This window comes from Euwallacea fornicatus, chromosome 3 (assembly GCF_040115645.1).
Source record: "Euwallacea fornicatus isolate EFF26 chromosome 3, ASM4011564v1, whole genome shotgun sequence".
Taxonomy (NCBI): Eukaryota; Metazoa; Arthropoda; class Insecta; order Coleoptera; family Curculionidae; genus Euwallacea; species Euwallacea fornicatus.
The window spans coordinates 5738606-5751862 of record NC_089543.1 but is presented as its reverse complement, the minus strand read 5'-3'; the positions used below and the strand labels follow the sequence as shown (position 1 = coordinate 5751862).

At 37.2% G+C, this 13257-nt stretch overlaps 2 protein-coding genes across 7 annotated transcripts in view; one reads left to right on the top strand and one right to left on the bottom strand.

The window, feature by feature from the left end:
- LOC136350410 (uncharacterized) overlaps positions 1-8184 on the top strand; it is a 37671-nt gene extending 29487 nt beyond the window's left edge. For 2 of the 3 annotated variants that reach the window (XM_066302051.1, XM_066302050.1), the window contains exons 6-7: positions 35-329; positions 1379-8184. In XM_066302051.1, the coding sequence (XP_066158148.1) occupies positions 35-329; positions 1379-1405 (322 nt within the window). In that variant the 3' untranslated portion in view covers positions 1406-8184. The remainder of the gene's footprint in view (positions 1-34; positions 330-1378) is intronic. The other variant, XM_066302052.1, reaches the window with a different exon arrangement.
- Positions 8185-9332: 1148 nt separating this feature from the next.
- LOC136350517 (GTP-binding protein 2) lies at positions 9333-13201 on the bottom strand. Of its 4 annotated transcripts, none has more exons than XM_066302297.1 (7): positions 13033-13201; positions 12852-12973; positions 12566-12758; positions 12231-12498; positions 11857-12176; positions 11454-11801; positions 9333-11387 (listed from the first exon to the last, which is right to left on the bottom strand). In XM_066302297.1, exons 3-7 carry the CDS (start codon positions 12743-12745, stop codon positions 10818-10820), a joined length of 1686 nt encoding a protein of 561 aa, XP_066158394.1. In that variant the 5' UTR covers positions 12746-12758; positions 12852-12973; positions 13033-13201; the 3' UTR covers positions 9333-10817. The 4 variants fall into 4 exon arrangements, with proteins under 4 accessions (XP_066158394.1, XP_066158393.1, XP_066158391.1 ...); XM_066302296.1 differs by having other exon boundaries at positions 12852-12960; XM_066302294.1 differs by lacking the exon at positions 12852-12973.
- Between the last annotated feature and the right edge of the window lie 56 nt (positions 13202-13257).

Below are 13257 nucleotides of genomic sequence, written 5' to 3'. Positions count from 1 at the left end.
ATTAAGGAACGTTTAACGCTTCATTTCCTTTCAGAAGATACACCACAGATCATTTTTCGTACGACATGGGGGAACCACAAGAAACCATGTTCGCCGCAGATATGCCCGACGAAGATGAGGGCCCACTACCGGGTGAAGAAAGAACTATTTCGAGAGGAGGTATTATCACATTTCCCGACTTATTAGCCCCCGGGGCTAAACTTGGACATGAGGGACAAATGGCAAGATTTGTCTCGGATTATTCACCCTATACGAGACATGGGGCAATCCGCGTACGATCCCATTCGCCTAGTCTTTTCGACCCGAACTTGTTCCGAGTAAGTAGAAAGGTATCTATCCTCTTAGATTCAATTTCGTTACGTAGCTTGCATGCACTATAGGTATTTGCCAGTTCCCCCAGTCGTCATATTGCAATCAGCAACTTGTCCGGTGATACACACCGGGAAGTTGTGGAGGTTTCGTAACTTGGGTCCCTTTTCAAGCTTTCCATAACCATAGAAACCCCAATCCCGTTCCAAGTTGATATTCATTTCCTTTGCTTTTTTTCCGAAAATCTTGCTTCCTTACATCCCACTCCCTTGTTGGCCCTTTGACTCTTTTTGACTGTCCATCCACTCGACATTTGACCCAGAAATGTACCGCTTTCTCCTCCATTCTCGTCAGCTAATTCCCACCCAGCAGGTATAATAATGAGGCAAAAATCCCGGGAAGGGTAGAAACAAGAGGGAACCGAAGACGGACAATATTATAGAGGGTCGTTTTGTACCTTTAAGCTCGGCATAAATTTGGCAGACGACCGGACATAAAATAGAATCGCAAATTTCCTGGGCGGTTATTTGATGTCGTTTATCTATTTTGTGGGCACCTACAATTCACTTTTAATTAATTTTAATAATCTCCAGTCCGAGGGGGACCGAGTGCGAGAGACCTTTAAAATTGCGAATAGCTGAAGTAATGAGTAGAATTGGTGCGGAAAATGGAATGGACTTTTTTTTCAATTCGAGTGGTTACGCTGTGGACAATTAGAGTGAAAACAGATAGAGCTGCGAAAAGCGGCCGCATTTGCACTAGAGCAGCTTCCAAACGAAGAATCTGTTCGATTGGCCGGCGCGCTCGCCGGATCTGTCCCCCATTAAATTTTCCGAACGAATTCTTTCGGGATATTTTAAATGTATACTTTTTCCTGGGCACTCCTCACGCACCTCCACCCGAATCCTACCCACCATTCAGGCTGGCCTTTCCAACCCTACGCAAGCTCCCTGGTTTTCTCCCAAAATCTAATTTGTTTTTCCTGTCGTTGAGACTCAGTCCGCATGTCACCCGTTCAAATTTCGAGCTGTTCACCCAATAGTTTAGAACATTTTCTCCTTTGCTTCAGGGGGGCTACACTGGATATATCCTGTAAGAGTGTAAGTAAAGCTGCATCATCAGTATTATGCGTTAAATGGACTAAATGGTCAGCCATTAAAAATTTCTAAATAAGAAATAATTTGAAGAGATCATCTACTAGATTAGCGTCAGTCAACAAGCATTTTACAAATTAAAATATGGGATTTCACGTTTGTCGTTTGGTGTTACATTACTTATAGATAATAGTTAAGTGCTAAAGTCAATCAGAGGTACTACAGACCGTTCTGGATATCTGATAAAAACAATTGTTTTACAAGGCTGGACATTGCGTTTATCAATGAATCCCTTGTTATTACATACTTCCCCGCCGCTTTCAGAAGTCTCCTTGGTTGGGCCTATAGTGAAGTTGCCGTTGATTAACCGTTTGTTGAATTCGGGCGTGCAAACCCTTTATTTTTTTATAGTAAGACGGGGAACTATGTATTAGAAACTGACAATGCACTAATTCAGCCTAGCATACATTTTACTTGCAAGTACAAAATATCATTAAGATTCGTTTTAGCTGATATCGGGTGCGGAACCCTGCAGAGAGGAGGTAGAGGCACATAGTTGTTCGTATGACCCCCAGGGCCATACAAGATATAGGCTTCGCCACAGAATATATTTTTAATGGTTGGTAACCTGCTGTACAGAGAACTCAAGAAAAATGTACGAAAAGGCTAACTAACTTAGGTACTTTTTAATGCTTCGATGCATTGTATTATACTCTAAATATTTCTACAGAGAAACTATTATTACAGTAAGTTTCACTCTGAGTTTGAGGCTGATGAACATTAATTATAGGTATATAGGTAACATATCTAACCCAGTCTTTAACTGACACGGCCCTTGCATATCTCTAAATATCAACACCCGCAACTACCTACCACCAATCCAAACGACCGAATTTATCGATAGATATAGATGTTATGTCTGACAATAGAAGAGCAGCTTTTCGATCTAGTTATACCCTCAGTGTCTCACGTGTAGGCGACTGTCTTCCTTCGAAAAAAACAACCACTCGCGCAGGTAACGTTCAGATAATGATTGACGGATATTAAATGTGTATCAATATAAAACGTTCATCTTGTGAATATTGCGAGGTAGGTGGTTACTCACTAAGACTTCCCAGAGAAATTTTAGTTTTCAATGTGATAGATATTGCGATTTTGTGCTTGAAGTGTGAGATTTTCGAATCGACAAATTCTAAACTCGTTGAAACGTTTGAAGTCTGAAGTAAAATGCTTGTATAAGACATTTTCGTTGTTACGTATAAGTAGTGCGCTTTCATGCCTCTTGACTGATGAACGTTTAATAGAAATTCCAAGTTAAGATTCAAATTAATTATTATCTAAGAAAATTGTTGTCTAATCGGGTTTAGATAGGTGTTATCCAGGCGACTGCTATAGTTCTTCATGAGGAAAAAAATTTTATATTATATACATACATTTTTCGGTCGCTCATTGCATATCGATGTTAATTGTAAGAATGTAAAAAAAAAACATAAAAACACACACACACACACACCGTTCAAAATGTCAAATTTTAACTCAGTTTACGGACGCAGGGCAGTTCCGATGTGATTTCGATTAACTTACGTTTTAGCCATGTCTGATAAAAGCAAAATTGTTGCCGACGATCGGATAGGTCAGTCCTGGCTTGCTTTGGGGAGAGATTGAGATGGCTCACGCGGTCAGAACCTCAAATGAGAAGAGGTCAGTTCGAGCTGCTATTGCCTTCGCGTTCTAGAAGAACGCGCGTTAAGGCGGGTAATTTCATTCCTAAATCAACAAATCAGCAATGGGAACTTCACGTCTTGCATGGCTTACGCGGCTCTCCTTCCGCTGGCACGAATCTAGACCGGAGTTAAGTATCTTCCTGATACGCCTTAAGTTTAGACAAACTCCAATAAGATTAAATTTCCCAGAGATTAAAAAATAGTAAAACTTTCTACGTTACTGCTCAGTGCGGCAAACTTTTAATAAAAGATAAAGTTGATAAATAAACTTCAAAAAGTGTCCGAAAAGAAGGAGAGTTTGCATGGAAAATTGCTGCGGCATTACCGTTTAGTTTTAAATCATTATTTGAAAAGCGTCAAGGAACATTTCTGGCATTGAAACTGGAATTTTCGTTTCTCCCACGTGAAACATCTACCCGGCATTTGTTTTTTTTTTTTTTTCGTTTTTTGGCCTCTTTGGGGCATTTAATGGAAATCTTCAGCATCAGCTTAGGGCAAAAAAAGGGAGTGAGCATAATCGTACATCACTTGAAAATCTTCGATAGATGCAGACAGGAAACGCTTTCAGCAACTCAGACACATCTCGGAGATGTGGACAATTTTTACAAGTTTTAAAAGCTTCCCGGGCGGCATACTCTCCCGGAGCTTATGTTCCTCCGCAAAACTTTAATAATGAAAATTAAATTCTCTGAACGATTTAGTACTCGCAATAAAAACGTGCTAGAATAGGGCTCTTAAAATTTTATTGCAAAAAGAACGCATTCTAGCCAGATCTGGAGGTCCCGATAGAATCTACACGAGGAAAAAAAATTATTTCTAGTTTTCTTTATAGCTCGAGTATCGATCCCCGGCGAGAGCTGCCAAACAAGTGGCCCCTTTTTAACGCGCTCACAGATTTACGAAATAAATTAACACTTTCCAGAAAGTGCAAAAACTCTATTAGCAGCTTGCGCGACTTCCATCCGATTCTTCTGAATCTCTGAGTATGGAAATCTGGTGTTTTGCATTTGTCCACGTCAAAGTCCATATCACGCGCGACATTAAAGTATTTCTCAATTTCCACCGCTCTGACGAAAATTGAAAAAATAGGAAATTCGTCGCTCAGGCCGTCACTTGATTACAAAGTTCTCTTGACGGAGTTGAAATGGAATTTTAAAAAAATTTATGGAAATTTTTGATCTTCGCGTTGCTGCTGAAATATTTTTTCCTTGTAATTTGGGAACGAGCAGGTACGCAAAAAAAAAAACAATTTTCCTCTAACAATCCAAGATAATTGGACACTGGCACTTTCTGGACACCCTGTATGTCAATCGACTCATCCAGTTGCTGTTTGTTCCTTCGCCTTTTAGCGGTTTCAAAGCGGAAAATCGTCCACTTTTTCCGCAATTAGAGCACCAAACATTTGGTCTTGTGTTAACTTTTTCCATGTAGACTCTCCGATACTACTCAGGCATTACGTGGCGTTACAATGCGTTGAAACTCGGAAACGTGTCGTCGAGGTACATTTACGAACAATTTCATCGACGATGGAATATCTCAAGAACCAGATAATTCATTATTGTTAAGATCAGCTGTTGAGACTAGATGTTTGTCGGGCCGAACGTACCAACAATGATTACGCAAAGATCGCAGAAGTACGCACGATCCTTCTCATAGGGCCAAAGCGAGGGGACAAAATGGACGTTAAGATATTATGGAATGGATGTTCGCACTATTCTGAGTTTGCAGTCTCAGAGGCGCAGTTTCGTGCAAAAATGACCTGCCTAACTGTAGCTAAGGTACAACGGTAAAAACGAATAATTTACGAGCATGAATGAAAACGAGCGAGGTTGTGCCCAAGCCGGCAATGAAGTATTACTCGACCCAAGTGGTGCCAGCTAAGGCCCTAAAAACGGTGTCTGAGGTCGTACATAAACAAAAATGTAATATAAATAACACTCTACAGCGGATAGTGCAGTGGTCACGTTCGCTTGCAAGTAACAAGGCAGAGATCTTAACACCAGCATTATGTGTTACAAGGAAAATGTCCACATGGCGAAGAAGCGAATTTCCCCCAACTTTGTAAGTACATAGTTTATCGTATAAATAAGCAATAAGTTTTGAGAAAAAAAAAACAATAAATTCCGAAAAGAGTTCCAATGGAAGTTTCAAGTTTTCTCTCTTATGAAGCTATATAAATTTCAGTCGGGTTTGGGTCTATCGCAAATGACTCAGATCAATGCAATTACCCATTCACGTCCAAGTCCAATAAAACTTTCGCAGGGTTTTTTTTTTTATTTATTCTTTCCACAAGCCGATCAAAATTAACAAATAGGAGGTGAAAATTAAACGACCCTCGAATGGCACATGTGTAGGTTCCTGCTAGGAGAACAGAATTAATCAACATAAAGTGGGTTAAGCCCTGTATGGAACCACGGAAAATCGGCTTAATCTCTCGATACCTTGCGCATTATGGAAAATTGGTCGCCGGCCGTTAAAACGGTCTTGAGATATAACATTGCGGATGATGATTCCTGAATGGAGTGTTTGTGCTCACACAACACGTGAATTCAGAGGAAAATTTTTAATCCAGCTTCTGGGAGAAATGGAGGGAATTTTCAGAAAATGTTGATGCGATTCACGCCAAATACTAAATGATTTTTTTCTGGGTGTCCCTCTGAGAAGAATCTCTAATCAGTGCCGTTTTCTGCATGATGTCGAAGGTACAAAATTGTGAAAATGAAATTCTCACCACGTCACGTATGCGTAGGTACGTAAGTAATATTGCGATGAAGGCGTGAAGGAAAATGAAGCATCAAAATAATGATTTGTTAACGTAGCGTAATAGAGAAACAGGCTTCCTACAAAGAACTACTAGCATCCACTACAATGACAATAATATCCGTAAATATTTTGATATGAAGGAAAATTTGGCAAAATATATATATACATATATATATATATTTATTGAATATTGAAGTAAAATAATGATACTTGTAAGACGCTTAAATGATAATATTAATTAAGAAAGCTTATATTTTTATTGTAATTTACATATTTGATTATTTATATGAACATATTCCTTAAACTTTTTAAAAAATCACTGAAATAATTGTTATATACATGAAAGTAAAAATAAAGTACAATTTTTACATTCCAAATAGTTGTGATTCGAAGACAATAATAGTTGTGTGGAAGTATGTTCATACAAATAAGTAAATTTTGCGGAATAATGCAAATTGGCATTGTTTCTTTTTGTCTACATAAACTAACTGTATGTAAACACTTATCACTGTCCTTAGAAGCCACGCGTGGATAAAACGTTTAAACGTGGAATCATACTAAACTTGCAAGAAGTATTTGGAGAAATTTGGGAGATCGTGTAGACGAATCCGTTTGCATTCTTTACGGAAAACCGAGAAAACCTCGTTCGCGAGGTGGAAACCGACATTATTCTGTCTAGTTAGGTGTGGTTCCGCTTTACCGGAACAGACTACTCCTGTTATGTTAAGCAAATGCGAGTATAGTGCCCCACATAGCCAGCAGTTCAGGTACTTATTTCAGTGCACCCATATCAGAGTACCTATCAACGTTTCAATCCGTGAGGAACTCATTTCGCACTTCTTCTGTCTGTCAAGACTGATTATCTGAAGACTGATTGTGAACGTAATTACTGATTTTTCTAAAGCATATCTATTTGGTATATACATATCCAAAGAATCATAAAAAAAGGCAAAATTCTCTCCTCTGACGCAGTTCTGTGGACTATTGAAAATTCTGACGTTTAGAAGATTTTTTTCAGGTTCATTTTATTTTTATTTATTTATTTATTTTTTTTTATAAATGCGAACAGAGCTTTGAGCTCTGGTCAAAGCTCACGAGAGGCCAACCAAAACATCGGAGAAGAGCGTTTTCTTTCGAATTAACTGATATGCTCGATTGTGCAGATTTACAGATTTGGATTTTTCGCGGGATCAGCTAAAACGAACACGAAGTGTGCGAGTGTAATTTAATTACTTCGTGTTTGTTGCATCTCTGTACAAACGTTAAAAATTCCAAAACTGATTTACGTCTCGCGGAAAATGAATTTTCCGTTCAATTGAACACGTTTTATTATTGAAATAACAGCGGTGGTCTGTTCCATTAATATATTTAATTATTTCGCAATCTACTTATAATCGTGAATTTAAATTTTTTGTGTGGCTGTCACTGTTCTTTTCGACGACTCACCACTGGGCATTTTAAACAACATTACAACAGCAGCGCTCTTATACGTTATAGGGATGGATTTTTACAGCACGAAAATGTGATACACAAACCATAAGCACTATATTTTAAAATTCTAAAACGCCAAAACTCGTTTGCAAAGTTTTCAAAAGCGATTAAGAAACCTCTAGATTTAAACCTTGAATGTAAATAGCTTGGAAGATAATGACAATAAATTTACAAGTCAATTTTAGATTATTGTTTTTGAGCTGAACAAACTACTAGGCCCTAGTTTGTCGGCTTGCAAAAACACTAGAATTTGATAGCCTATATCGCATTATATGGCAATTTCCCACGTTCCCTCAGCACAAACCGTTGTATTGGAGCTAGGTTGCTGCAGGACAAGTAACTGTAATATAGATAAGTTTATTTTTTAGCACGCTAAATGTGTTTTTTTCTTACTTAAAAAAACTGTATATATGTTTGATAAACCATTCGAGACGGCGCTTGCAATTTATAGGGTGCAGAGTATAAGCCAGGCCTTTGAGACGTTAATTTTACAGTGTAAAATATCGTACATTGACCTAACTCCAATATGCAATAAAATTGTCCCTTCTTATGTTCTTACCCAATTAAAAGCTCCAATACACATTGCGCCTCCACCCTAATCTTTTGGTCTGCATTTTTTCTGTGATGCCGAAATTTCTGACAATACATTATATGAATATGAGCAAAAATAAAAGACATGAAGAATATAGATACTAATGCTTCATATTCACTGACTAGAATTACTCAATAGGTATTTTATATGTCAAAATGTTTATATATGTATACCTTCCCCTTAAAAATAAATTAGTTAGTAAAGCAAGCAATGATGTGTTATTTATTTCATTTGAGTTTCTTCGATAAACCAGCCGTAAATGTGGCAAGTCGTGGCTCCTGCGGGAGACCCCGCACGTAGATTTTACCATTTTTCCCCTGGACTACAACGCATTAAAATTTTTCACGTCGTCAATATAAATGTAATCAGAGCCCTGCACACGCGGCAGAAATCAATTTTATCTACATTTCTAACGGGCGGGTGCCGTCAGTAGTATAAAAAGTATTGATTTGGTTCAGTAGATAAGGGATATGTGGCCTAATGGACCTAAATACATCGAATACGGACAATTCGCAAATCGTTTAAAAACCCTCTATGGTGCGTTGTGTCGAGGTGGACAATGGAAATTTTTTTCGACCTACCCAATGCACCTTAATTATAATTTTATATTTTACAGGCCCTTAAATATCTGCGTCCATGGTTTAAGGCAAAAAGCGATTTTGATCTATTTATCTCCTCCGAATTCCAATCTCTCCAACTTCGCGTTTTTATTCAATTTTTTTACGTCCAACTGCATTCCTATGCGTATGTGAACATTAAAATGCTTTAAGAACTTTTTCAAATAATAACAAACGTATTTCCATGTGCTTCGTTGATTTATTTCACAAACGTGGTTTTATCAAATGCAAAGGGAAAATTTACTTTTCTCATTTCCACAAGCTGATTACATGAACGTAACATTTTCCTGTTTTCCTTTGATGAACTTGATACATAATTTTTAACGAAAATGTCTGTTCAGGATAATGATATGTTTAGTTCCCTGTTTAACAGATTCATACATACATAGCTCGTAGTGTGTCCCTACATACACACTTCAGTGTTCTTGGTGAACGGGTTTGTATTCGTATACAAAAACCTACAGCCATGCACCTGGCCGCTGGTGACTGATAGAAAAACTGACGTAAAATAACATTTTATTCTTACTTACCATACCAATGCTCATATTCCTGATTTTAAAATAAAGAGCATTTAACATGGGGTAAAAAATTCAATTTCAACAAATGATCCACCCAGTCATTTCTTCCTTCGTGATGTTTCTTTCATAAGTCGCGTCTCTTCTTAGAATTGACGAGCTATATGTATTACATACGTATATAATGCGATACGTTTAACGATCAAATGAATAAATAAAACAAAGCATTGTATTCAAAGCAATTTTATTGCTTCAAGAGATCTAATCTATACAAAAATTATTACATCATTCTTGAAATGTCACAAAATATTAATCTAAATTTATAAGTAGTTTATGGAAATCCTTCAATGACGAAAAAGTGTTCATTACAAGACGTCTTTGGTTTGTTTTACTTGCAAACATTGCATCATGGTACTACCTAGCCTCAAAACCGGCAACATTTAGGTCACACAATAGGGGAATTTAAAGAAATCTTTATGAGAAACTTTCAAATATCGAACATATACATGTGTATATCAAATCTCGGCTAATATGTAATTACCTAAACAAGCTAATACTGGAAAACTATTATTATTTACAAATCACAGTCCATAAAATTTGGAGCAAGTTTAAGAAAAACAAACAAAAACTCAAAACTCAACGGATCGAAAAAACCAACACTAATACAGAGTAACTAAAAGTTAAACCCTAATTAAGAGGAAATGATTAATAAATTGTAATGTTATGACTTTAAATTTCACCGCTTTCAACAGAAAAAATTTCCAAAGCTAAAACCAAATGGCAAATATTTACATACTGTAAAACAGCACCGGTTTAATCTTCACTCTTCGATTAACGATATGACTATCTAAATTGCACTGGGACCACGTTCTCTTAAATAAAAATAAATACTAATATAAATTCTTATGACATTCATGGCAAATCTTCAAATATATAGACTCAGATCACTCGAAACATAAGTACACAAGGAAATCAATTATTAACTAACGATCTAAAGTAAAGTATCAATTTCGCATTTACATCCGTACTTTTTGTTCAATACCTATTATTAGTATGAAATAGTGTGGGACTAGAAGTTCCCAACTTTCGTAGTGTTCTTTCTAAAAGACGCGAGACCGGGAAAACTTTTCAAAAACACTAAATGGGAAAGGTTACTGGTAAGACACAATGGAATTTTATAACATGACTTTGGTATATCTAGCAAAAGCAAGAGTAAAAACTTTTACCCAATGGTTAAATGAGAACGAAAGAAAAAATATACCAAGGTTACACTACATTCCACCGACAATGTCAGCTTCATACTTACTATTGGTTTCATTGAGGAAATAATGAAGAACGCTAAAATTTATGAAGACGGACAATTAAAATTCATTATGTCTTCTATTTGACCTTATATACTACCTTAAACGCGTGGTAAAGATAATTGTCAATGAATGTTTTGATCAAACATGAAATATTAAAACTGCCTCAGCTCATATCTCGTCAAAAAATAAAATCCCTTAACACTTTTAAAACACATTAAAAAAAAAAACATAAATCAAGCTTCCCGGTAAAGCTGTGCAGTCTAAGAGCTGATGAATCTGATAAAGTCAAACTACAATATCTTCATCCATTTAATCATTTTTGTACTAATCTGGAAAATATTTTTCCAGTTTCACTGGTCGGTAAAAACATAACTAACTAAAATAAACTCTGTCAAAATAAACGAAAACTTAATCATGGTCATCATCCACGGGAAAAATCTGGCTTATTTCTCCAATACCCCTGCCAGATCCATCACGGAAAAAAATACGCTGCCCAACCGATAAATATTCCGGATGGCTTTTAAAGCGGAATAGAACCGAATCGCGTTCGTTCGTTTGAATGCTTTTAGACATGAAAATGGCTACAACTACCGCAGTCTGTCTGATATTTCCAATGTGCATCGTGATTTGATACCCGGGAAAAATTGCTGTGGCATGGTAAAGAACGGAAACAGTGGCTTGAAAGAATATGCAACCTCGGGGATTCTCCTCCCTCCCCACTAAAACCATCCCATTGCGCAAATTAGGCATGTAGGTATTTAAGCAAATAGCTGCACTTTGGCCCGCGCGAACTACTCTGCACGGAACTCTATTTCTATGAATTGATTTCACACTGACGTCCTGAAAAGAACCATCCTTCATTGGCCCTATGCGCATCAAAGTTCCTTCGGTGACCACTCCTCTGATTAACAAACCGCCTAATACTTGGCCTACCTCACCTGCTCGGAAATTTTCGTCGATATGGAATTCTGGAGTCTCCTGCAAAATGAAAAGAACAATTATGAAGAGGATAAAATTTCGAATATCGTCTTATGTCAATTTTACCTGCTCAAGTCTTTCTTTTTCCTTAGAACTGCTACCAGGCGGCAAAACATATAGAAATTTGGTGAGTAACTCCAACCCACTACCAGACACACTTGAGACGCAAAAGATGGGAACCACATTTTCTTTCAGCTGATTAGCACCAGCAGTAATAACGTCATCTATCGTATTTACAACTAAAGGCACTCGCCTGCTCCCAACTTGTTTTAGAAAAGATTCCAAATTCTGTAATGTGTGCGTTGGATCAACTAGATCAATTTTTGTAATAACAATGAAAAACGGCACATTCAGCGCCACCGCTATCGACAGGTGTTCATGTGCCATTCCTACTGCACCAGATGCACTAGAAATCTTTAAAACATTGTGTAACTATTCAAATATTTGCACCAATTATTTCTCGACTCACAACAAGCATCGCGTGATGAGGGGAATACCCGGACAATCCCTGAATTGTTGTTCTAAGATACTTTTTATGCCCAGCCAAATCGAGAAACGTCACCAGTTTTGTGGAACTATCACAAATTTCCTCTGCAGTTATAAGTTCACTAGAACTATAGTTAATGGGTTGACCCTGAGAGTCAAAGCCCAATATTTCATGGGAAATCGACGAAGTTCGACCACTCTGAATCTCATGCAAATGGCGGAACATATTGAGCCTTGCACGTCCACGACCGTTGTCCAAGTTACCTTGGGTAAGCACTCCTAATAAAGTACTTTTACCCGCATCTGAAGAAAATATAAGATTGTCAGATTTTTTTTAATTCAACTTAAAGAACTGACCGGCATTGCCAAGTACAGCAACACGAATTTCAATGCAATTTTGATCGTCGGGAACTTTCCGAACAAGTACCTCAGCAACGCTTCTCTTACTATCTAGTATCCTTTCTCTCAAAAGTGTTGTAGTTGCTCCTAATTTAAGAGCCATTTGTTTAAGAGTTTGCAAGCTAGCAGCCATATCCCTTTTGGAAAGCCCTGTTAAAATACCACTGTCCTCAACGCCAATCTCATAAATGGCTTCACCATTTCCTTCTCGAAGCCTCCATTTCAACTGTAAAATTTAGGAAGATAAATAAGAAGCAATAAAAATTTGTAAATGTAATGCAAAGCCTTCTTACCTGTGTTACTAGATGCTCAAATCTCTGCTTTGTTGGATTCACAATTTTTAACTTATATTCCACATTACCATGTTGAGGCTCTGGAGGCAAAGCATTTTGGTTGTTATCCAGAATGATATCTTCATTGACATGGGTGTCATTCCCATTGCTGGGATCGAACAGGCTAAAGAATGAATCCATATTGTGAATTTGCCTGAAATTAATTTAAAGGGAATACTCAATCATTATGTCATGAACATACTGCAATTCTAAATTAGTATTATGAAATTCAGTGAAAGTAAATTACCTTGTTTACAATCACATATTGTTTTGAAGATTATTTTTTGAGTGGGCTTTTTTAAGCGTATTGGCGGAAAGCCAAAGGCACGAATAAATGGTTATTTTTGAATAATTGGCTGAAATTTTGGACTGCAATATTTCGTCACTAAAGGACTTAGGTATAGAGGGCAAATTGAATAAGAAGTTACCTGGCTAAGTAGAACTGACTTAAAAAAGGGGAGAAATAAGTTTAAACCTTTGACATCGCTTCACGAGTACTGACATGATCAATTATCGCTACATTTTACTGAAATAAACAGAGTTTCCCTTATAAACTGTAAATATTTTGATGTCTTCATACACCTACTTTTTGTTTTGTTGGAGCTTTAATTTTTAAAACAATTGACAAGAGAACTTGGCCTTTTGCGCAGCTT